Source organism: Globicephala melas, chromosome 4 (genome assembly GCF_963455315.2).
Source record: "Globicephala melas chromosome 4, mGloMel1.2, whole genome shotgun sequence".
Taxonomy (NCBI): Eukaryota; Metazoa; Chordata; class Mammalia; order Artiodactyla; family Delphinidae; genus Globicephala; species Globicephala melas.
The window spans coordinates 72459360-72486933 of NC_083317.1; the positions used below are offsets into that span (position 1 = coordinate 72459360).

General features: G+C 35.4%; 1 protein-coding gene across 23 annotated transcripts in view; it reads right to left on the reverse strand.

The window, feature by feature from the left end:
* DLG1 (discs large MAGUK scaffold protein 1) overlaps nucleotides 1-27574 on the reverse strand; it is a 285801-nt gene that overhangs the window by 224261 nt on the left and 33966 nt on the right. Inside the window, exons 1-2 of one of the 23 annotated variants that reach the window (XM_060298256.2) lie at nucleotides 20307-20640; nucleotides 20103-20192 (exon numbers count right to left, since the gene is read on the reverse strand). The exons of 21 other annotated variants lie outside the window; for them this stretch is intronic. In XM_060298256.2, coding sequence (XP_060154239.1) covers nucleotides 20103-20132 — 30 coding nt within the window. In that variant the 5' untranslated portion in view covers nucleotides 20133-20192; nucleotides 20307-20640. Of the gene's footprint in view, nucleotides 1-20102; nucleotides 20641-27574 lie in introns of those variants that run through there. One more of the 23 variants, XM_060298255.2, reaches the window with a different exon arrangement.

The following is a 27574-nucleotide window of genomic DNA, read 5'->3' on the forward strand; positions in this document are numbered from 1 at the left end:
GCAGTACACTCTCTGACGTCAGTCTCAGCAATATTTTTTTTGGATATGTCTCCTCAAGCAAGGGAAACAGAAGCAAAAATAAACAAATGGGACGACACCAAACTAAAAAGCTTTTGCAGAGCAAAGGAAACCAGCAACAAAACAAAAAGGCCATCTACTGAATGGGAGAAGATATTTGCAAATGATATATTCAATAATGGGTTAATATCCAAAATACACAAAAAATTCATATAACTCAACTTCAAAAAAACAAGCAACCTGATTAAAAAAGGGTAGAGAACTGGAAGAGACATTTTTCAAGGGAAGACACACAGATGGCCAACAAATACATGGAAAGATTCTCTACAACAGGGAAATGTAAATCAAAACCACAATGAGTTATTACCTCACACCTGTAAAAATAGCTATTATTAAAAAGACAACGAACAAGTGTTGTCAAGGATGCAAAGAAAAGAGAACCCTCATACACTGCTGGTGGGGATGTAAATTGGTGCAGCCACTCCAGAAAACAGTATGGAGATGTCTCAAAAAATTAAAAACACAGCTACCATACAATCCAGCAATTCCATTTCTGGGTATTCTTCCAAAGAAAACAAAAACACTAATTTGAAAAGATATATGTGCTGCTACATTCATCATCACAGCATTATTCACAATAGCCAAGATATGGAAGTCACTTAAGTGCCCACTGACAGATGAATGGATAAAGGTAGGTAGGGGTGTGTGTGTGTGTGTGTGTGTGTGTGTGTGTGTGTGTGTGTGTGTGTGTGTGTGTGTGTGTGTGTGTGTGTGAGAGAGAGAGAGAGAGAGAGAGAGAAAGGGAGGGAGGGAGAGGGAGATAGATGGAATATTACTCAGCCATAAAAAAAGAATGAAATCTTGCCATTTGAAACAAGATGGATAGAACTAGAGGGGATTATGTTAGGTGATATAAGGCAGACAGAGAAAGACAAATACCATACAATTTCATTTATATGTGAAATGTAAAAAACAAATGAACAAACATAATAGAAACAGACTCATCGATACAGAGAACAAACAAGTAGTTGCCAGGCGGAGGCTGCAGGGGGGAATGAGTGAAATAGGTAAGGGAGATTAAGAGGTACAAATTTTCAGTTACAAAATAAATGAGACACGGGGATGAAATGTACACAGTGGGGAATATAGTCAATAATAATGTACTGTCTTTGTATGGTGACAGATGATGATGAGACATTGTGGAGATCATTTTGTAACATATAGAAATATCAAATCACTATGTTGTATACCAAGAACTAACATAGGGTTACAGATCAATTACACTTCAAAACAAACAAACTCATAGAAAAAGATCATATTTGTGGTTACCAGAGGGGGGGAGGAGGGAGGGGGAATTAGTGGAACGCGGTCAAAAGGAACATACTTCCAGTTAAAGGATAAATAAGTACTAGGGATGTAATGTACAAAATGATTAATATAATTAACAGTGCTGTATATAATATATGAAAGTTGTTAAGAGAGTAAATCCTAAGAGTTCTTACCTCACAGAAAACATTTTTCTCTTTTATTTTGTAACTATACAACATGATGGATGTTCACTAACCTTACTGTGATAATCATTTCATGATGCATGTAAGTCAAATCACTATGCTATACACCTTAACTTATATAGTGCTGCATGTCAATTACATCTCAATAAAACTGGAAGAAAAAATTGATTACATTTTGCTGTAATTAATACTAAAATGCTACTCTGTCAAATAAGATATTGAATAATTAAAATTAAAGCTAATGTTAAATCAAATCTATATTCATTATTAATCAAATTATACTACCTTGACTGATTTCAATTAACTATAGAATTTCAGCTTTCACAGTTGGACAGAGCCAATCAAAAAAAAAAAAGGCAGAAAAACAAAAAACCAAATTCAACTGTGACTATATACAATTTCAAATAATGGGGCAAATCTGTATGCTGCACACTGTACCATGAAACCTCACTGTATATGCCCAAAATAGAGACTACGATAGTCCAACTACAGGAGCATCAACAAATTAGTGTGATTTGCTTCGTCATATGGCTATTACCTATAAAGCGGTTCTAAAAGGAAATCTAGCACCATCTCAATCACCCCAATATGAATACAAGAAAGAAATGTAGCCCTGCTAAAATGATACTGCTCATGGTAATAACACCAACAAAAAAGCTATTATTTTAGGAAAAGTTAGAACTGGGCTCATTATTACTTAGGTTCTATAGCTATATATTTAGATGTTTAAAAACTGCTTTTAAAAATTTAGGGCTTCCCTGGTGGCGCAGTGGTTGAGAGTCCACCTGCCGATGCAGGGGACATGGGTTCGTGCCCCAGTCTGGGAAGATCCCACATGCCGCGGAGCGGCTGGGCCCATGAGCCATGGCTGCTGAGTCTGCGCATCCAGAGCCTGTGCTCCGCAACGGGACAGGCCACAACAGTGAGAGGCCCGCGTACCGCAAAAAAAAAAAAAATTAAACTCATAGAATAAGCAAAACTTTGTTATCATGCATCTGAAACTCTAACCTAGTAAATCTATATCTTTAGTGTTCATCAGAATCTAGTGCATTTGTTAGAAACACAAATTGCAGGCATTTCATGAATATTTGTTGAATGAATGACAGCAAATCATCTTTCATGGTTCTCATTTAAATCCAAATGATACGCAATGCACCAATGATACTAAAATCACCACCTATGTTAAAAAACAACAACAACATGAAAACCTTTGTGTCAAACTAAACAGCTTTTTAAGAAGTGTCTCAATAGACATATAAAAAGCATGTGACAAACTCCAACATCCATTCACAATAAAAATTCTCTCAACAAACTTGGAAAATAAAGAAAATTCCTCAACCTGATAAAGGGTGCCTATAGAAAACCTACATCTAACATCATACTTAATGGTGAAAGACTGAATGTTTTCTCCTTAAGATCCTTAAAACAAGGAAAAAATGTACAATTTAGTCACTCCTAATCAAAACTGTATTGGAGTTTCCAGCCAGTGCAATCAGGCAAGAAACAAAAGGTATCCAGATTGGAAAGGAAGAAGTAAAACTGCTTTATTTGCAAATGCCATGATTCTATATGTAGAAAATCCTAAGGAGTCCCCCCCATCCCCCCACACAAAACCTATTAGAACTAATAAAGTTCAGTAAGGATGTAGAATACATCAGCAATATACGAAAATTAATGTAACTTTATATACCGTGAACAACCTGAAAATGAAATTAAGAACATAATTCCTTTCACATTAACATAAAAAAGCACTAAATATTCAGAAAAAAATTTAATAAAAGTACAATACTCATACACTGACAATTACAAAACATTATTAATGTAAACTAAAGAAGATTTAAATAAATAGAGAAACATTCCATATTCACAGAATGGAAAAACTACCATGTATAGGTAGCAACTATGATTTTTTAACTTCTATTCAAAGATTTTAAGTATTGGATTAAAATAATTTATTAAAAATTTGTTCAATATACTCAACCATAAAGTAAAAATTATAACTTAAGAGTATGATATTTGGGAAACATCATATTTATATAACCATTTAAATAGTTTTTATAAGCTTTAACAAGCCATAACTCTTATGCAGCGACTTCTTTATATTTGAAGAGATAAACACATCACACATCAGAGGCAGAGCTCTGATAAGCTATTACTGTGGTAAACACATTTCCTTTCCCATAAAACTTCTCTGAAACCATATCTTAGTTGGGTGCCCCCCCCGAAAAAAATAAATAAATAAAAGCAGAGAGGCTCTGGCTGAGGGTCAATGAGTTCCATCATATGTTCTTGTACATCCTCCTGAACCAATCAACGCACAGATCTTTAAGTAATCCTAGAGTACCAGAGATCATGTTTTGAATAGTGGTTCCCTAATGGTGACCTACCTGAATAAGATTCCCAGGTATTCAGTCTAATTCAAGCCTAAGAATCTTTATTTTTAACAAGCTCTCTATGCGATTCTAATATACAGATAGGCTTACAAATACAGGTGATCCAATTAATAAAAGAAAAGCACAGTTCTCAAAGTGAACCGAGTCCAAAATTTCAACAGAGAATACTTTCCTCAGAGAGGATGAAATGGATGAAACAAGGACAAAATATCCCCAAAAAAGTACAGAAGACAAAATTAGGAGTACAGTCTTTACTGACTAAAGATCTTACATTTGGAAAAAATAAATGTTTAATCATAATCAATCCCATGTTGTCTGAATAAATGATAATACATTATTGTGATAAAAATCTTTAACTGCCATTACAACACACACAAATAGACACATACACTTTTAAAGAAAATGTAATGCCACAGAAAGCTATTCCAACCTGTATTTTCTAAAAGGAAAAAAATTGTAATTGGAGTAACAAAGAGGATTATGTGTTTATGTGCGCATGCCCCTCAATTATGTTTATAAGAAGTTACATATGCACCTAGAAAAATTAGTAGAACATACCAAAATGTTAACAGCGGTAGATATGGAGCCTGAATTTACAGATAAGGCTTATGTACATTGTTATCTATTTCTGTAGTTTTCAATGAAAATACATTACTTTTATATCTCCTTTACTGCCAAAGAGCAAGAATGTTATTTTTTTTTAAAGGCAACTATTGAAAAATAAGTTCATATTCCAGAGTAGGCCATCTTAAATCTATAAGTGAAATAGGATCTAAATAAATAAAATCGGAAAAACTGTGTCAGGCCACAAAGGAGTAACTGGTACAGAACTTACTCTTCTGCTTTAAAAAACTGGAAAACTAGGGAAAAAAATACATGCAGTAACAGTTTACAGACACTGGAACAACAAGCAGTACAGGATTGTGATACCTGAGAGAAAGAAAACAAATGAGATGAACAATACCATCTTTCTGGCTTTCTGCCTGGAGGCAAATTTGAGAACCTGGCACACAATGGGGAAATTCAAGCAAACACAGCCATCTCACGGAACTGAAGAGATCAAGACTGGTTGAAGACATCAACACTGGTTTTCAGGGAGTCTAAAGCAGTTGGTATTTGCAAAACAGATTATCAGAAAGGAGGAAGCTAAGCAGAGAAAGAGCTCCAGAAATCTGTAGAGGGAGTGCCCTTGAGATTCTGGTCTGAATGTTAATTTACTTGATAACGTGAAACTCCACAAGGCCAAGAACTGTCAGGGAGGTGTTTAGATCTATATAGTCAGAGAAGAGAGACCTCAATGAACACCTGGAGTAATCAGTATACACTCCTAGACAGTCAAGGCTTAGTAGTAAACCTAAGAAGAGGCTAGTGGAGACCCAACTTAAAAAAAGCCTAGGGCTTCCCTGGTGGCGCAGTGGTTGAGAGTCCGCCTGCCGATGCAGGGAACACGGGTTCGTGCTCTGGTCTGGGAAGATCCCACATGCCGTGAAGCGGCTGGGCCCGTGAGCCATGGCCGCTGAGCCTGCGGGTCCGGAGCCTGTGCTCCGCAGCAGGAGAGGCCACAACAGTGAGAGGCCGACGTACCGGAAAAAAAAAAAAAAAAAAGCCTAAAAAGAAGCCTTGAAAGTTATCAACCTTATTTGCAAAAGACCTAGCTGCCCATGAAAAAGTATGGACATTCTTTAGCGAAAACAATCTTATTCAGTGATAAAAAGAATGTGCCATCATGTGCCAAGCATGAAAAGACATGGAGAAACCTTAAATGCATGTTATAATGTGAAAGAAACCAAACTTAAAAGGCTATATACCACTATATACCAACTATATGACATTCTGGAAAAGGCAAAACTATGGAGGCGGAAAAAGATCGGTAGTTGCCAGGGGTGCACAGGGGGGAAGGGGAGATGAACAGGTGGAGCATTGGGGATTTTTAAGGAAATAAAACTATTCTGTATGATAATGTAATGGTAGATACACGTCATTATATATTTTCAAAACCCACAGAATATACAGCATACACAGTGAACCCTAATGCAAACAATGGACATTAGTTAATATTGTATCAATATTGGCTCATTAACTGGAACTCTGCATTTTCTCAATTTTTCTGTAAACATTAAACTGCTCTAAAATATTAAGTCTATTAATCTGAAAAGAAAAAGATAATTTTCTGTTTAAAGAAAAAATAAATAGCTTATAGGGTTTACGATACATGTAGAAGATGTATGATAACAGCAGCACAAATGAAAGGAGGAGGAAATGGAAGTGCATTGTTGCAAGATTTTAACATTGTATGTCAAGTGCTATAATATTTGAAGGTAAACTATGATAACTTAAAGATGCATATATTGTGTATCTTAGACTCTGGGGCCTGGAACAACAACTAAAACAATAAAGCAAAGAGGTATAGCTATTGTAATAAACCAATAGCTGAAGATAAAATGGAATCATAAAAGATACCCAATTACTACAAAGCAAGGTAGTAAAAGGAAAAAACAAAGAACAGATGGGACAAATATTAAACAAACAACAAGATGACAGATTTAAACCCAACTATATTGATAATTACATTAAATGTTAATTTTCTAAATGTGCCCATCAAATGGGGCATTCAAAGCCATGTGTCTGATCCCCAAATTATATTTTTAAAATGTCAGGCTGCCAAAATTATAAATATTAGGTTTTTATTTACATATCACAAAATTTCTAATTCATTGAGTAATTTTATTTTCCACATAGATTTGTAAACTAAACAAAGTAAACAATTACAGAGTGATAAGCACTGAAAAGGAAACAGTGTGTGGTCAAGGGGGAACAGGGAAGATTTAAGTTAGTCAGAGAAGGCCTCTTTGAGATGTGTCATTTAGGCTGAACCCTAAAAGATTTGAAGAAGGTTGATATGTAAAAATCAAGAAGAGGGGCTTTCAGGCAGTAGGAGTACCTGATCCAAAAGTATTGGAATTTTAGGATCTGAAAGAAGGCTAGTATAACTAGAGAAGACTCAACCAGGAGAAGAGTAGCTTAAATCAACCAGGAGAAGAGTAGCTCAGAGTCCAGCTGAGGTAGGATCTAATATTCCAGAATGAGCGTATTCTAACTGGATTTTATTCTAACTGGAACTGTGAGCCATTCAGAGAATTTTAAACAAGGAAGAGATGAGACTCTGATTTAGATATTTTTTTCCCATTCTGGTTTATGTGGAGAATACGTTATATATCTAGGCAACAGAGGAAAGAGAGATCAACTACTAGGAACTTGGGTCCAAGTAAGAAATTACAATGAATTACAGAAGGATGCCAACAGTGTTGATAAGAAGAAGGGTTATGGTTCTATCTTGAAGATGCTGCAAGTTCTAGCCAGTGCAATAAGGCAAATGAAAGGAAATAAAAGCATAGAGATTAGAAAGTAAGAAATAAAAAACTCCCAATTTTCAGACAATCTACATTAAAAAATCTCAAGGAACCTACAAAGAAACTCCTACAACTAATAAGTGAGTTCAGCAAGGTCACAGCGTACAAGATAAAAATACAAAAGTAAACCGTATTTTTATACACTAGCAACAAACACATGACTGTCAAAAGATTTGCCACAAAAAGCATGACTCATGAAAGTATATATTAATAGACTGGACTTCATCAAAATTAAAAACCTTTGCTCCATGAAAGACCCTAATAAGAGGATGAAAAGACAAGCTACAGACTGAAAGAAAATATCTGCACATGACATATCTGACAAAGGACTAGTATACTAGATTATGTAAAGAACTCTCAAAATTCAACAACAACAAAAGTCAATTAGAATATGGGCAAAAGACATGAACAGGTATACAAGAAGGATATACAGATGGCAAATAAGGACATTAAAAGATATTCAACATCATTAGCCATTAGGAAAATGTAAATTAAAACCGCAATGAGATATCACTACATACCTATGAAAAGGGCTAAAATAAAAATTAGTGACAACACCAAATGTTGTCAAAGATGCAAAGAAATTGGATCAATCACACATTGCTGATGAGGATGTAAAAATGGTACAACCATTGTGGAAAGCAGTTTAGCAGTTTCTTAAAAAAATAAATATGCAACAACCATATGACCCAGCAATTTGCACTCCTGGGTGATTTATCCCAGAGAAATGAATACTTATGTTCACACAAAAACTGTACACAAATGTTTAATAGCAGCTTTACTTGTAATAGTCAAAAACTGGAAAACTCAGATGTCCTTCAACAGGTGAATGGTTATCAGTCGTACAGCCATATCATGGGAATAGTACCCAGCAACAGCAAAAAACCAAATTACTAATATAAACAACAATCATTTTTTGGATGAATCTCCAGAAAATTAGAGTTTAAAAAAAAAAAAGCCAATCCCAAAAGGTTACATACTTATGATTCCATTTATATAAAATAAATGACAAAATTACAGAAATGGAATATTGATTAGAAGTTCCTATGAATTAAGAGGGTGATGGGGTGGAAGGAAAGTAGGTGTGGCTAGAAAAAAGCAGTATAATGGATCTCTGTGGTGATGGAAATGTTCTGGATCTTGACTATATTAATGTTAATATCCTGGTTAGTGACACTGTACTACAGTTACCTTTGAAGGAAATGGGGTAAAGGGCACATGAGATCTCTATACTATTTTTTACATACATACATGAATCTACAGTTATCACAAAAAGCTTCATTTTAAAAAACGGAAATTTCTGAACACAAATTAATCTCAGGAATCCAAATTCCAAAGAGATGAACCTTTTCTAGAGAAGGCAGACACTTACCTAAACGGAGTACTTAGCAAGTTTTGACCCAGGTGGGCAAAGGACTGGGCATGATCTAGGTTAAGGAACTCTGCTGGGGTAAGCAGTGGAGTTTTTTGTTTGTTTGTTTGTTTGTTTTTTGCGGTACGCGGGCCTCTCACTGCTGTGGCCTCTCCCGTTGCAGAGCACAGGCTCCGGACGTGCAGGCTCAGCGGCCATGGCTCACGGGCCCAGCCGCTCCGCAGCATGTGGGATCTTCCCAGACCGGGGCACGAACCCGTGTCCCCTGCATCGGCAGGCAGACTCTCAACCACTGTGCCACCAGGGAAGCCCAGCAGTGGAGTTTTTAATCACATGTGGGTTGGCATGTCAAGTTGGAATGTGGAGGAACCTAAAATGGAGAGCTTGTTGTCCCCACACACTGGATCACCCTCATGGGACATTTACTGAGAGTACTGAAGTGTAGGAGGCTGAGAATTGGGCTGGAAAAGCAGTGAAACATTTCTACAGTGTCACAGTTCTTAGGTCTTAAAGTCCTACTGGTGGAAAGGGAAAGGCACAGAACTGATCTCATCCTTATGATATTTGAAAATTGAAGTGAGCTGAAAGTAACTAATGTAGCAACCTAGCTCTAAACAAACAACTCCTAATTGATTAGTTTCATTCTAGCTTCTTACAAGGAAAAGAACATTGGTTCAGTCTCAATAGTTCTTTCACACATTACTTAAAGCACACAACAAAAAACTTTCAAGATATGGAAAGAATCAGAAAAACATGAACAATAAGAGAACAACAATCAAAAGTAGACCCATAGCAGAACCACAGAAGACACAGATGTCAGAACTAGAAGAAAAGGAGTTTAAAATGGCAACTTTAAATATACAAAATATATTAAATACAAATGATCCCACTGTTCTGCCAGGTCCTCCAACTTTCTCCAATCTCTCAGTCACGACAAAGACTACTAAATGACGACAGCACTCTTTCCTTCAACCTGCTATTAGACTTCTTAGCAAAGACCTCTAAACACCCAACGTCAACCAAAGTTGGCATCAGAAAAAGAAAACCTATTTGATTTAGTCAAAAGGTAGGTTGCCTTAGTCACAGGGTTCATGAAGAAATGTAAAGGTGTCACTTTGTAATGGAGAGGTGGACAAGTCAAACTTAGTAAGTAGGTGAAAATGTGTCTTTGATTCCACCCTCCCACCTTGTCCTATTAAACAAACACTTTCTGGTAAGGACTCTACAAGATGAATTTAAAACTCTAACTCCCAGGTATATATGCCCAAGAGTAATAAATGCTTATGTCCACAAAAGACTTCCACAAAAATGTTCAAAGCAGCTTTAGTCTTAACAGCCCCAAACTGGAAACAACCCAAATTCCAACAACAGCAAAATAAAGTTGTGGTGTAGTCATACAATGGAATACTACACATCAATAAAAAGGGACAAACTACTGACACACACAGAGACACACATGCTGAGTGAAAGAAACTGGAAATGACCATATACACTATATGACTACATTTGTAAGAAGTTCAAAGCTAATCTACAGTGATACAGGTCAGAAAAATGATTACTCCTGGGGAGGCCAAAATGTTTTAGGAAGAACAAAAGGGAGTATTCTGGGGTACTGAAAATGTTTTATATTTTTACATAGGTAGTGGTCACAGTTATAAAAAGACACTGAAGTGCCTACATAGATTTGTGCATTTTACAAAAAGAAAGTCATAATGGTAATGATGATAATGAGGTTGTGAAGCAGGATACTTGCTAATGTCTGATAAACAGGAATCTCTGGGAATTACTAGATGTTAGCACACTACTGAACTGGGAAGAACAGTGTTGATGATGAAAGCATATTTTCCTTTATTGCATGTTAACTTTATTTAAACTACTCCTGGCATTTTGTTTGTACGTCCTTTATAAATGCCCATTCTGAATTATCTTTTTAGATACTTATCTTCAACATCAGACCCCAAGTTCATCTGGGGCAAGGGTCAGAAAACATTCTCTATAAAGGGCCAGACAGTAAATTTTCAGCTTTGCAGATCATATGGTCTCTGCTGCAACTGCTCAAACTCTGCCACTGTAGCATGAAAGCAGCCATGACATTAAGTAAATGACCACGGTCTGATTTGGCTAATTGGCTGACCCGATCTAGAGCAAGAACTATACTAACCATCTTTGTTTTTCCATTTCTATCTTATATACAGTAGATTACTTCATATACAATAGGTACTCAGTAAAACAAAGCTGAAGGTAATCTTAAAAATTATCTCTTCTAATCCTTTCATTTTACAGTGAAAAACCTGAAATCCAGAGGTTAAAATTTTGGTCAACATCACCACTGTTTAGGCAGGGCTTCCTTTTAGTAAACATATGAAGATCTTACATCCCTATTTAATATTGATTAGAATTTCAAATCAATTACATAAGATATTAAAACAATTTTTACTTTAGAAAAATACCTTTACCTGTAGAACTTTTTAGTTTGCTTATAAGCTATCAATACAAGCTCTGAATCTCACAACCATACAGAATCAATCAAGTGACCACCTAAAGTTCACCATGTAAAATAAGAAGCTAAGACTTTTGTTCCAAGATCCAAGTTTTTCTAAAAGCCAAAAAATGATGACAATGAACATATTTAATGGGAGTTAGCACGGAGTAATAAAAATAATTTAACAATTATGTTATCAGAATAATATTTTATATAGTTATACTCCAATCTAATAGTATACTCCAATCTAATACTTTAAAAAAAGTTATCCTAGGAGAGGTTACTGAACATTTTTACATGGCAGTAAAACAACTAGGCAACAGTAGAGGGCAGCATTTCTATGTATTATTAAAATTCAACTTCCTAAAATCTAAAAAACCTGAAATCTCTGTACTAGGATTTTCTTTAAAAAGGTCTCACACGCCTTTCAAAGCTGCTGGCTAATATACAATTTTAATACAACCCAGCACAACTAAAAGCGTCCTGACGTATAAATACAAACATTTAAATCAAAGACATTTCTATTCATAATTCTCAAACTGATAAGCCAAAACAATTCAACATTTCTCTGGTGATTTATTACCTACCATTATCAGTTATCTACTTGAATAGTTGTTGAGTATCCACTGGAAGCACAAGTATCTTTTCCCACATATGGACAATCCTTTTTCTTTATCCATATAAGATGGTTACATACCAATCACCAAAAGAAGGATATATAGTCATAAACTTTTGGCAATCAGAGATTCAGGGAGCTGTCTCCAAAGACAGGCATTAGCATAACTCTAAAATCCAAAATAAAAGCAGCAAAAGAAGACATAGATAAAGCAGAACCAGGCATGTGTAAAAGTATCTTTAAATCTCATCCTTTTTCATTTTCCTTTTATTCCTAATGCCAGTTTGCCTTAATATATAGCTGTACCTAAACCATCCACCACCCTTAATAAAGAAAGAGAACCAGTACACTAGTCATAAAAGGCAGGGAACAAGAATTATAAAAGAGGGAACACCAACAGTGTAAAGGCAGAGAGAATGATTCAGAAAAGATTGTTCTGTCCAACCAGAAGGCTATATATTTTATTACTATTTAATAAAAATTATTAAAAATATCTGCTAACATTATTATTAAAGTCTTTCTATGTGGTAGTCATCATTTCACACACTTGACAGTGTGTAATTATTAGCTCAATTAATCTTTAATAACCATGTAAGGTAGGTGCCATTATTTCCCCTATTTTAGAGATGAGGAAACAAAACACAGAAGGAATAAATGACTTGTCCAGGAATCAAGGGTTGAGACTAGAACCTCAAAGGTCTCCAGAGCTTGAGCTCTTAACAATTATTCTTTATTCTGTCCAGACTAATGCACAATTTCAGTTGAGTGACTGCGGCAGAATGTAGACTATAAGGAATTTTAAAAAGTGAGAGACTGACAAAATAAGAGAAACAGAAGCCTTAGTTATCCTCATCCATTTGAAAGTCCAATTGTAAAAGGATAAGCAGAAATAGATAGTACTTGAAGCAACCTCTATTTTTCCAATGCAGTAGGTCCCAAATAAGGTAAACCCCGGATGAACACTGACTGGATATTAAAAGTTAACAAAAAGTGAAACAGTCGAGAAACTCAATCATTATGGATAAGATCAGAAGCTATAATGAATCTTTCCACATGTAAAACGCAGGACCAGTTCAGTGAAAACACACTTAATATAAAATAGGGTACTTTAACTGGAAAAATAATCTGAAGGTAATTAAAGTTTAGAAATTGTGGCAATATTTATCAAAACATTAAAAATGTTCATATCGGGCTTCCCTGGTGGCGCAGTGGTTGAGAGCGCGTCTGCCAATGCAAGGGACATGCGTTCAAGCCCTGGCCTGGGAAGATCCCACGGGCTGCAGAGCAGCTAAGCCCATGCGCCACAACTACTGAGCCTGTGCTCTAGAGCCCGCAACCCACAACTGCTGAATCTCACACGCCTAGAGCCTGTGCTCCGCAACAAGAGAAGCCACCACAAAGAGAAGCCCGCGCACCAGAGCGAAGACTGACTCCCGCCCGCCGCAACTAGAGAAGGCCCACGCGCAGCAACAAAGACACAACACAGCCATAAATAAATAATTAAATTTTTAAAAAATGTTCATACCTTCTATACTGAAATTCCTCACCTAAAGAATAATGGTTATGCTCAGAGACTAAGCATCAAGTACATCATTTTCAGAGAAAAAAACAGAAATAATCCAAATGCTGACTTAGTTATAAAACATCCAAACAGTAGAGTCATTTAAAATGCTACAAGGTGATAATGTGTAAGGATTTTCAAAACATCAAATACAAATGATCCCACTGCTCTACCAAGGCCCTCACCCTTCTCCAATCCCTCAGCCATGGCAAAGCCTATGAACTGACGACAGCACTTTTCCTTCAATCTGTTAGAATTCTCAACACAGCCCTCTAGGCATCCAACATAGACCGAAAATAAACCTATTTCACTTAGTCAAAAGGCAACTGGTAAACTTTGGCAATAAACAGGTAAAATGTGTCTTTGATTAAACAAAAATCAACTGGTAAGAACTGTTAAGAGATGAATTTAAAATCCTGTTCCCCAGGCTAGGGAATCAAAAAGACTATTGTCTACCCTTTTGTTGGCAGTTTATACTATTAGTTGGGAAGGTATGTAAGAGAAAATTTTACCAAACGCTCCTGCCTCTCCTTACTGGGCAAAAAAACTTTCCTTGAGTTCTATTCAGTCGTCCCTTGGTATCCGGTGAGGGGACTGGTTCCAGGATCCCCACAGATACCAAAATCCACAGACGCTCAAGTCCCTTATATAAAATGATGTAGTACAGTCGTTCCTCTGTATTCACAGATACAGCACGTGAGACTACAGAGGGCTGACTGTACTTATTTAGAGGTTGTTCCCAATACTGAAACACTTTCTCAGACTAGATAAGTTGATTGTAAAATCTATATGGATAAACAAACAAGAAAGAATCATCCTTTTTTCAATAAAAAACTCAAAAACAGAGAAGCAAAGACAAACAATAATTATATTAGATGTTAAGGCATACTAAAAAGCTTCAGTAAGTAAAACGCCATCAAGTTGGTTCTTAAATGGACAAACCAATGAAACAGAATTCGATGTCCAGAACAGACCGAAATACATATGTCAAAAAGTGGCATCTCGGGCTTCCCTGGTGGCGTGGTGGTTGGGAGTCCGCCTGCCGATGCAGGGGACACAGGTTCGTGCCCCGGTCCGGGAGGATCCCACATGCCGCGGAGCGGCTGCGCCCGTGAGCCATGTCTGCTGAGCCTGCGCGTCCGGAGCCTGTTGGTCCGCAGCAGGAGAGGCCACAGCGGTGAGAGGCCCGCGTACCACAAAAAAAAAAAAGTGGCATCTCAATCAAGTGGGGGTAAATATGAACTTTTAAATAAATGATGCTGGAACAAATGGGTAGCCATGTGGAAAAATATTACACCAGTTCCACAACTAACACTACAGATCAAGATAATCTTTAAATGGTCCTAAGACTTAAAAATGAAATCTTATATAAAGTACCAAAAGAATACTTGGGTGAATTTTTTATAACACCTGGGTGGAATTCCTTGTAACTCTGGAATATGAATGTGGAAGGTCTTGCTATGACCTCAAAATTCAGAAGAGAGAGAAGAGGGGAGGGGAGGGGAGGGGAAGGGAGGGGAGAACTAATAATAACACCATGACAAAGTGTGGGGAAAAAATCTGCAACTCATCACAGACAAAGGCTAAGCTCCCTGTTATTATATAAAGAGCTCCTAGAAACTGAGAAGAAAAAGACCAACTCAGAAGGGAAAAAGTATGAAATATAATAAACCTTGTTTAAATATATGAGAAATGCAAATTAAAACTACATTTATATACCATTTCTCACCCAGGAAATTGGCAAAAATACAAAAATTTGAAAATACATTCTGTCGACAAAGTTTCAGGGAAACAATCACTCTCATACACTGCTGGTGGGAATGCAAAATGACACAACTCCAGTGGAGGAGAATCTGGCAATAGATCCCTAAATTACAGCACATTTACTCTCTAAACCAGCAATCCTACATGATACAGATATACATGCACAAATATAAAATGACACACATACAAAGTTTTTTCACTGAAAAAAATTGTTTATAATAAGAGGTTAGAAAGAACTTTAGTGCTTAGCAAAAATATATTTATAACTTTTGAAAATTCGGAATTTTTCATGATATTCAGTACTAGGTACTATCCAACTTTCATCTTTCTCCAATTAGAACCAGCTGTTACAGGTCATTTATTTAAAAGACCACGTTTGGTTAAGGAAAGTGTTATCACACAACTAAACATTATACTTCTGAAAAATGAATGAGAAAAAGTTATGTATACTAAAATGGAGAGCCCTTCAGGATATTATAAGTAAAACCAGCAAGGGACAAAAGATTATATAAATATAAAACACATTATCTGTTGTATAGGGAAAGGGAGAAATAAAACATTCTTAATTCCTGTATATGCATAAACACTGGAAAAAATATAGAAACAAATAAAAATAGTTCCCTATGGGGACCAGGGTGAGAAGGGACAGAAGTGAGACATAACTATATAATTTTTTAAAGTGATTTTTGATTCCTGAGTTTATTTTGAATAATATGTAAGTTTATTACCCACTCAAAAAAATGTATAAAAAATTCAAGAATAAATACGTGAATGGTTGGCTGGTGTATGGAAATGGTTGCTACAATCAATAATCTAAGTCTACTTAAATTAATTAAAATTTAGTTCCTCTGTCAAACAGGCCATGTTTTATGTGTCAGTGGATAGGACAGCACAGATACACAACATTTCCATCACTGCATCAAGTTCTACTGGACAGTACTTAACTTGTTAGTCAACATTTTGCAGTCTAGAGATGGAAGTAAGCCCTGTAAAATGAAAAAGGATCTGACTCTCCCAAATTAAGTACAAGCAAGAAAAAAAATTATATATACAACCATTCAAAAAAAGTCAAATACTTAAGTGAATAGTAGACAAGTAAGTATCAAGACAAGATGATGTGGTCCAATATATACACTACCAAATGTAAAATAGATAGCTAGTGGGAAGCAGCCACCATAGCACAGGGAGATCAGCTCGGTGCTTTGTGACCACCTAGAGGGGTGGGATAGGGAGGGTGGGAGGGAGACACAAGAGGGAGGAAATATGGGGATAGATGTGTGTGTATAGCTGATTCACTCTGATATAAAGCAGAAACTAACACACCATTGCAAAGCAATTATACTCCAATAAAGATGTTAAAAAAAAAAAGATGATGTGGTCCATCCCCACCATAAACTAAGAAAGAGGTGGAAAACACTGGGAAGATGGGCCATTTTCTGGATCCTTTTGAATTCATAATAAATATAGAAAGATAAATAAATTTTAGTGACAATTTTCCAGGATGTCAACATACAACCATATTCAAAAGAGGGCTTAAATGCATTACAAAGTAAAAATATTCATTTATTTTTTTTAATCCACAAGTTTGGAACATCTGTGCCAAAGCCTCATTCATTCAACAATTATTTACTGAGTATCCACTATATGTAGATACTCAGACACTTGGTCAGGCCTCGGGAATACCATGAGAATAAAAGTCTTATTTTATAAAGTTTATAGTTCAGTGGAAGAAACATACACTAATAAAGAATCACACAAATACATGATACACTGTGTGCTAAAAGGAAAGGAAAGTATACTTACAGAAGTTATCAATAAAAGAACCTTATTTAATCTTGGGCCTCAAGGAAGGCTTCCCTGAGGAAATAATCTATAAACTGGAATCTGAAGGGTTAATAAGATTTGGGGGCAAGGACTTGCAAACAAAGGAAATCATTATGCATGAAGATCTCAAAGAACAAGGAACCACCTCACAAGAGCTGGAGGGAAAAAAAAAAAGACCTGTTAATAAAAACAATGAAAACCTGGTCTGCAGCTCCTAATACATTTGTATTGGCAGTCCCTTAATTGGAAGAGACTCCCCAAGACTGCACAGACTTCAAATATTGCCCTAACAGAATTTAATATGGACTCCAAGTTTCGCCAAACAAGTTGAATAACAAAAATAATAACAACTGGTACTGAGTGCAAGAGAATCTCCTGAAATATGAACACTCCTTTCCACCTAATAAGCTTAATCAAGAACACACGAGAAAATTTTTTTCTTTTCAGGTCTTTCTCCTGCCACCTAAACTTCTGCTAAATGACCCTAAAATGAATAGAGAGAGAGAGAGAAAATATCCCTTTTCTACTTGATCAACAAATAGTATAACAAAAGATGGAGAAAGACATGATTCTACTGCAAGAAATTCTGATACGGAAGTTATGCAACTCCCTTTTCTCAGAAGTTAACAGACAGATGGGAAACCTCTATACTAAAGAATATGAATGCCTTTAGCTGAAGCTGCACAGCGCTTACCACTAAAAAAAGAAAACACACCGTATACAATACTCCCAAATCACTCTTGTTGGACTTCGTATACTTGGAGTTAATTTTCCCATAGTGATAATGAGTCTGACAAAACTACACATCTCTTCCTGGCCCTCTAACAATATTAATTCCACCTCAACTGACATACATTTACAAAGGAGCTAATTAAGAACAGAAGGATTTACAAACACAAAAACAAATATCTCTTAGACATTATGTGGAAAAGCACAAAATAAAATATTGTATCCAAGCTGATTAAATTACATAAAGATCTATGTATGTATACTAACAATAAAGAAATACTGCACAAGAGAAATGCTCACTAGGATCTTTTCCCCTGCAAAATACGTAAATTCAGAACAAGTATTTTTAAAAATTCAGACTGAAGAGGAAATACATTTTCATTTCCTACTAAGAGGCAAAACAAACATTACATGTGTTTAAAATGTATTAATCAGAAAAGGAACTAGAGCTATTTATGACTGCAATAATACTACTGTAAATGGAGGCCAAAATTTGGCTGTTCAGCAACAATGATGATTTAGTCATCACATCTCACAACCCAGTCATTTGCAAACATTTTAAAGTAACAGTCTTCATTGTGAAGAACATATAGTTATGGGGGGGGGAGCCCAGAAAACTAATCATCATTGCTTTAACTCAACCCACATGCCTGTTCTTAAGGGTATCCATGGTAGCAGTGATGCAACATGCCTACCTAGCTCACCATGCCTACACAAGTGGGAGAGAGGGGAGGCGGATGATGAAAAAAAATTCACTTGGAAAGGTGTTTTAGTATTAACATGATAGAATTACATCAACTATATTGTCAGACTTTAAAAATATATAAAAAACCATAAAGCTCTCTAAAGATCAGAAAAGCGAGAAAAGACTCAAGGGGAAGAAAACACTGCAGCACTTCAGTCGAAAAGAAAATTAAGATTTTTGCTCTTCCTCCTATAGCTATTGGTTAAATACGTTCAAAGGGTTTATTTCTAATAAAAGAAATCATTTTAATTTAGCTCTTTCAAAAGTAGCTACAAATAATATTTTAGGCTTCCTAATTTCCAACCTACATCTTTTCTATTTTTGCTTTAACAGTTACATAATAAAAACTTATTAAAACTTTAGATATTGATTCCATACAAATTTTTTTAACAATGGTAGCTCTCTTTTGCTTAAAAAGGATCAAATACAAAATATTTTAATGTATCAAAAAGGACAGGGGAGAGAGAAGATAGATCATTTCAAATAACCTTGCTATAATATTAGAAATAAAAATTAAAGTGAATGAAGTGATAAAAGGTAAATCACAGAGAGAACCAACCACCGACAACCATGAAAAGAACTTAGAGAAGGGAAAAAAAAAACCCAAACCAAACTAACTAGACTAAACCTGTGTCCCAGGCTTACTGCCCTTTAAACATTCTGTAAGAATATTTTGATAAGACAGTTTTACACAGAGGTACATGGAAGACATCCCTGATAAATAGAATGGGACCAGATAATGGGTATGTTAGTATCTGATGAAAACTCTTACTGTCTGAATTATAATTTTAAACAAAAAGCAAACAAAACTAATTTAGATCAATTTTCTTGCTTTTCCTTTTGTGAAAAATAATTCACTACATAAAAATAGACTACTTTCAGAATTCACAAATTTACTGATTCTTTTATTACTGAACATAATTTAAAAATCTCAACAATTTTGTCTAACACTGTGTCATAAGTTTATAGAAATAAAACCCCCAAAATAAATTATTCCATATTTTACAAACCAATATATAAATTTTAAATGTAAGCATCTTGAATCTTACACAATCACACAATGTCCACAAACTGGTGCTCAGGAATAAAAGAAACCAAACTCAGAGCTTAAGTGAAGCATGTTGCACTTTGAAGATGAGCATAACAGACTTTAAAACAAATAACTTTAAGGAGTTCTTGCACAAGTTTAACCATTTTAAATCCAATCAACATCTTTCCAAAGGCAACACAATCAGAACTTGACTATTCTTCTTAAAACAAAAATTAACTATATTTGCAATAAATAAATGGGAGAGTCCAGAAAATGTTCTCAAAATGAGTTATACTTTCAACCAGCATGACATATGGGGACAGAAAATAAAGTAGAGGGGGAGAACTTTGAGAATATATTTAGAAGATTTAAATATAATCAGGGTCCTATACACCTTTGCTGTTGGGAGAAATGCTTCCTGTAAATCTCAGGGAAAAAAAATATCCGTTCAATATACTATTTTTAGCTATCTGAAACACATTTCAGAATATTACCTTTCCTAAAGGATATAAACTAAGCACCAAATGGATTCAAATATCTATTTTCAAATATATAACAATGGTTACACTTTATTTTTTAAATATATTATAAACAAAAAGGTCTCTCACACTGTCACTAACAAAGGTAGAAAGCATACTATATCTTACCTTTGTGGTTACAATGCACAGGCAATCCATTACTCTACCATTACAATATTTAATACATAAAGCAGTTTACTGCAAACTATTTTAAGTTGCCTATATGAACAAAAAGTAAAAATAAAGTTGTGAGATAAAACCACTGATGAAAAGTTATAACTGTGACAAGATCTCTCCAGGATCCATTCTTAGAGGTAGCAATTTTTCTACTACCTGAAATACAGGAAACCAGAATGTGTCACGTGCCCTACAATCTTCTTTATGTAATCTGTATCTGAAGAACTTGAAATTATCCCACAAAACACTGTGGAAGAGGTCAGGGTTTATTCCGCAAGAGTTCACTGCTGCTTCAGATGCTGTTTCATTAATCCCTCTTTTAAAGATATGAGGTTGACAGGGAGGCATCTAATGAAATGTTCCACAAAGAGGTTTCCCCGATATAAATTTAAAACTCCTCCTTGTTTGCTACAGTTTGGATATTCAAAAAATAACTACCAAAAGAAAAAAAAATCACTAAAAAAAAAAAAAAATGCAAGCAAACAGTTCTTCCACTAAACCATTTCAGCAACTGCAGCTTGCAAAGTAATGACTTTCTCAGACAGTAATGAATGGAATATTCCATGTGGTATTTTTGAGAAGGGGAGAGAGAAGAACAAAATGCAATAATTTAAAATATTATCTCTAAAACTTACCTTTTCTCCCTTTATTAAAAAATGGTAATAATAACATTTTACCAATTAAGTCAGATTTTAACTTTAGTGCCCTATTAAATCTATTTCACTTAATCCCTTAAAAAAAAAGAACACCACCACAAAAAGATAACCGTAACTATGTACCATTTCAAACTCTTCAAGAAGACTTCATTTTTAACCCAGAAGTAGCCTAACTTTGTGAATTCATGTCTTTTCCTCAAAAATCACTGAAAATAGAGCTAGACAGGCTGACAGGACAAGGCATAGGGCTACAACTGGCTTTCAGTCTCATAACCTTGCAGCCATGCTCCCCTGTAAAAATGTGTAATAAGGAAGAGCATTACCTGCAATTTCTGTCCACAAGGTTTCCTCATAGTCTACAGGTATTATAAACTGCCTCAAATTCAAACAAGTGCACTGTTCCCATTTTCTTCTTATACCTCACTCCTATAGTTGGTTTCTCCCTTAGTGTTCTGTTTATGTGTAATTTTTATTATCTAAAATAGTCTACCCTAGAGAGAGAAGGCATTCCTAAGTTTGGCAGACCTCATAACACTGGAGATTGAAAATCACTATAGCAAGAGTCAGAAATAGTGTTTCAGCCCATTAACAGAGTTGAAACTGTTTAACTTTTAAGTAGTCATATTCTTAGGTGAATACAGATGAAATAATCAAATATCTACTTTAAGCAGACTCAACATATATTTAACAACATATTATTAAAATAATATATCTAAAATATTACTTTATTCTACTCACATTCAGAAAACAATTATAGTCAAACTTCACATTCACCTTAAACGTTAGGGTCGTCATTATAACTACAGCCACTTTTTGAATTAACTCGTATCTCAAACATCATTTTCATTTCCATCTAAGTTGTTTAGATGCTGTACTTTTTTTAATCCATCTATTAAAATATCACCTGAGTCCTTTCTCTCTCTCTTCTCCTTCTGAGACCCCTATAATGCGAATGTTGGTACATTTAATGTTGTCCCAGAGGTCTCTTAGGCTTTCATCAAAATACTAGAAAACAGAATCCAACAACACATTAAAAGGATCATTCACCATGATCAAGTGAGATTTATCCCAGGGATGCAAGGATTCTTCAATATACGCAAATCAATCAATGTGATACACCATATTAACAAATTTAAGAATAAAAACCATATGATCATCTCAATATATGCAGAAAAATAGCTTTTGACAAAATTTAACACCCATTTATGATAAATACTCTAATAGGCACAGAGGGAACCTACCTCAACATAATAAAGACCATATATGACAAACCCACAGGAAATATCATTTCCAAAGGTGAAAAACTGAAAGCATTTCTTCTAAGATCAGGAAAAAGACCAGGATGTCCACTCTTGCCAATATTATTCAACATAGTTTTGGAAGTCCTAGCCACAACAATCAGAGAAGAAAAAGAAATAAAAGGAATACAAATTGGAAAAGAAGAAATAACTGTCATTGTTTGCAAATAACATGACACTATACATAGATAATCCTAAAGATGCCACCAGAAAACTACTATAGCTAATCAATGAATCTGGTAAAGTTGCAGGATATGAAATTAATGCACAGAAATCTCTTGCATTCCTATACACTAAAAACGAAAGATCAGAAAGAGAAATTAAGGAAACAATCCAATTCACCATTGCAAAAAAAAGAAAAAAATACCTAGGAATAAACCTACCTAAGGAAAGAAAGGTAGGTTTTTGTACTCAAAGTTTCTGTACTCAGAAAACTACAAGACGCTGATGAAAGAAATCAAAGATGACACAAACAGATGGAGAGATATACCATGTTCTTGGATTGGAAGAATCAATATTGTGAAAATGAATGAACTACACTACCCAAAGCAATCTACAGATTCAATGCAATCCCTATCAAATTACCAATGGCATTTTTTACAGAACTAGAACAAGAAATCTTAAAATTTGTATGGAGACACAAAAGACCCCGACTAGCCAAAGCAATCTTGAGGGGAAAAAACAGAGCTGGAGGAATCAGACTCCATGACTTTAGACTATACTACGAAGCTACAGTAATCAAGACAATATGGTATTGGCACAAAAACAGAAATATAGGTCAATGGAACAGGACAGAAGGCCCAGAGATAAACCCACACACCTATGGTCAACTAATCTATGACAAAGGAGGCAAGGATATACAATGGAAAAAAGACAGGGTCTTCAATAAGTGGTGCTGGGAAAACTGGACAGCTACACATAAAAGAATGAAATTAGAACACTCCCTAACACCATACACAAAAATAAACTCAAAATGGATTAAAGACCTAAATGTAAGACGGGACACTATAAAACTCTTAGAGGAGAACATAAAAAGAACACTCTTTGACATAAATCACAGCAAGATCTTTTCTGACTCACCTCCTAGAGTAATGGAAATAAAAACAAAAATAAACAAATGGTACATAATGAAACTTAAAAGCTTTTGCACAGCAAAGGAAACCATAAACAAGAGGAAAAGACAACCCTCAGAATGGGAGAAAATATTTGCAAGTGACTCAACGGACAAAGGATTAATCTCCAAAATATATAAACAGCTCATGCAGCTCAGTATTAAAAAAACAAATAACCCAACCAAAAAATGGGCAGAAGACCTTAACAGACATTTCTCCAAAGAAGACATCTCCAAAGATGGCCAAGAAGTACATGAAAAGCTGCTCAACATCACTAATTATTAGAGAAATGCAAATCAAAACTACAATGAGGTATCACCTCACACCAGTCAGAATGACCATCATCACAAAATCTACAAACAACAAATGCTGGAGAAGGAGAACAGGGAACCCTCCTGCACTGCTGGTGGGAATGTAAATTGATACAACCACTATGGAGAACAGTATGGAAGTTCCTTAAAAAAATAAAAATAGAATTATCATATGACCCAGCAATCACACTATTGGGCATATACCCAGGGAAAACCATAATTTAAAGACATATGCACCCCCATGTTCATTGCAGCACTATTTACAATAGCCAGGTCATGGAAGCAACCTAAATGCCCATTGACAGGTGAATGGATAAAGAAGATGTGGTACATATATACAATGGAATATTACTCAGCCATAAAAAGGAATGGAACTAGGTCATTTGTAGAGATGTGGATGGATCTAGAGACTGTCATACAGAGTGAAGTAAGTCAGAAAGAGAAAAACAAATATCGTATATTAACGCATATATGTGGAACCTAGAAAAATGGTACAGATGAACCGGTTTGCAAGGCAGAAATAGAGACACAGACGTAGAGAACAAACATATGGACACCAAAGGGGGAAAAGAGGGGTAGGATGAATTGGGAGATTGGGATTGACATATATACACTAATATGGATAAAACAGATAACTAATAAGAACCTGCTGTATAAAAAATAAATAAAAATATTTTCACACACACCCCAAAAATAAATAAAATAAAATATCACCTGACACTTTATCCCAAATCACTGCTAGTACCTATTCACATAACAGACAATTTTTCCCATTGGTTTTCTCAGTATATATTATAATCTCTACAACATAATCACTTACTATGTTACTCTTTAGTATACTTTTTAATCCAATGCCTATGGTTTTTAAGGCCATACTCAGGAATGATTATTTAATCTGCCTTAAATTCTACACTCATTGCATCTTTTATAAACATCCAACCTGGCACTGATTAAGGACATAACAAGTCAATGTATTCTTCTCAAATAGTCATTTGCTGTGCAAAATAACTTATAAATTACTCTGTAATATAAGCAAGTTTAGAGGTCTCAAATATAAGCCTTTTGGGATGGCGACATCTCACCTAATATTCAGGCACATAAGATATTTAACAGTATTTTAGAATACCTATGGCTTTCTATATACAGGCAATTGTTTCCAACCATGATAGAATAATAGGGAACAGACTAACTCTCCCACTTTAAAACAACTAAAAAAATAGGACAAATAAGAAACAATGATTTCAGATGTTGGACAAAGTCCCATAAATGCCCAGGAAACTGCCTGGAAAAACTTTCCACGCTGCAGCAGAGGGAGGGGGAAACTAAACAAAGTCCAGCAATCTAAGATAAGGAGACAGAGTTGAGAATTCAGGAAGGCCAAGGTGTGTAAAATTCACAGGTAAGAGTACCAGAGAGGAGAGGTGCATAGTGAGAGCTCCACAGATCTGCAGAATTCCTCTTCAGTCTTCATTATTTCTTTTTTTTTAAATTTTTATTGCAGTATAGTTGCTTTACAATGTTGTGTTAGTTTCTACTGTCCAGCAAAGTGAATCAGCTATACATATACATATATCCTCTCTTTTTTGGATTCCCTTCCCACTTAGGTCACCACAGAGCACTGAGTAGAGTTCTCTGTGCTATACAGTAGGTTCTCATTAGTTATCTATTTTATACATAGTATCAATAGTGTATATATGTCAACCCCAATCTCCCAATTCATCCCACCCCCACCCCCTTCCCCCTTGGTATCCATACGTTTGTTCTCTAGTCTGTGTCTCTATTTCTGCTTTGTAAATAAGACTGTCTATACCATTTTTTTCAGATTCCACATATATGTGTTAATATACGATACTTGTTTTTCTCTTTCTGACTTACTTCATTCTGTATGACAGTCTCTAGGACCATCCATGCCTCTACAAGTGACCCAATTTCATTCCTTTTTATGGCTGAGTAATATTCCATTGTATATAGGTACCACATCTTATTTATCCATTCCTCTGTTGATTGACATTTAGATTGTTTCCATGTCCTGGCTACTGTAAACAGTGCTGCAATGAACATTGGGGTGCATGTGTCTTTTTATATTATGGTTTTCCCTGGGTATATGCCCAGTAGTGGGATTGCTGGGTCATATGGTAGTTCTATTTTTAGTTTTTTAAGGAACCTCCATACTGTTCTCCATAGTGGCTGTATCAATTTACATTCCCACCAACAGTGCAAGAGGGTTTCCTTTTCACCACACCCTCTCCAGCATTTAATGTTTGTAGATTTTGTGATGATGACCATTCTGACTGGTGTGAGGTGATATCTTATTGTAGTTTTAATTTGCATTTCTCTAATAATTAGTGATGTTGAGCATTTTTTCATGTGTTTGTTGGCCATCGAGTATCTTCTTTGGAGAAATGTCTATTTAGGTCTTCTACCCATTTTTTGATTGGGTTGTTCCCTCAGAATAGGAAAAAATATTTGCAAACGAAGCAACTGACAAAGGATTAATCTCCAAAATATACTAATAGCTCATGGAGCTCAGAGTCTTCATTAGTTCTGATCAGTCATGCATATAAGGAAACTTGAGGCTGGGGAAAGAACCCTAGAAAGAAGCAGGTAGAACAATTCCCAGAACTCACACAGGACCAAGAATAATGGAAAAACTCATAATATACAGGCTCTGGGTGGAGTACCCAGAAGAGTACTGGGACAAAATTAACCCTATACTGAAGGCTGCTTGGTCCCACTAAAAAAAAGCTTTTTAAAAGCAAGTTTCAAAAGGATCACGCTGTTTCCAAGTAAGTTAACTGCATCCCAAAACAAACCTCAAGAATATTTAAAGCAGGGCTTCCCTGGTGGCGCAGTGGTTGAGAATCTGCCTACCAATGCAGGGGACATGGGTTCGAGCCCTGGTCTGGGAAGATCCCACATGCCGCAGAGCAACTAGGCCCATGAGCCACAATTACTGAGCCTGCGTGTCTGGAAACTGTGCTCCGCAGCAAGAGAGGCCACAATAGTGAGAGGCCCGCACACCGCGATGAAGAGTGGCCCCCACTTGCCACAACTAGAGAAAGCCCTCACACAGAAATGAAGACCCAACACAGCCATAAATAAATAAATTTTAAAAAATAAAAAAATTTTAAAAAAAGAATATTTAAAGCAATAGAAAAATATTTAGGACCTGAAAAGGTAAAATTCATAATGTCTGCCAAATCTAACTAAAAAACTTCCAGGTATTTAAAAAAGAGGTACATATAACCCAGAGAAGAGAAAAAACAATCAATAAAAAAACCCAGAACCACAGAAACAGACCCACAGACATAGAAAACAAACTTATGGTTACCAAAGGGGGAGGCAATGGGGAGGGACAAATTAGGGGTATGGGATTAACAGATACAAACTACTAAACATAAAATAAATAAGCAACAAGAATTTATCTGTATAGCACAGGACATTATACCCAATATTTTATAATAACCTATAATAAAATATAATCTGCAAAAAAACTGAATCACTATGCTGTACACCTGAAACACAATACTGTAAATCAACTATACTTCAATAAAAACAAACAAAAAAACCCACCCCAAAATGACAGATGATAGAAGTAGTACCCAAGGACATTTTAAAAATTGTTATAAATTTATCCCATATATCCATGAAAACAGAGAAAAGCATGAGCATGTTAATGAGACAGAAAATAAAAAAGGAACCAAATCAAACTTCTAGAGATAAAAATTTAAATGTCTGAAAAGAAAAACTGATTAAATGAGATTAACAGTAGATTCAATACTTCAGAAAATTAATGAACTGAATCAACACAGCAACAGAAACTGTCCAAAATATAACACATAGAGAAAGAAAGAAAAAAAATGAATCACATCAGTGAGCTATGGGACAAATTCAATCAACCCAATAAACATGTATTTAGAGTCCCTAAAACAAAGGAGAGGGAACAGAAAAAATATTACTGAAATAATGGAGAAAAAAATTTCCATATTTGGTGAAAATTATAAACCCACAGATCCAAGAAACTCAACAAATCCCAAAGGCATGAAG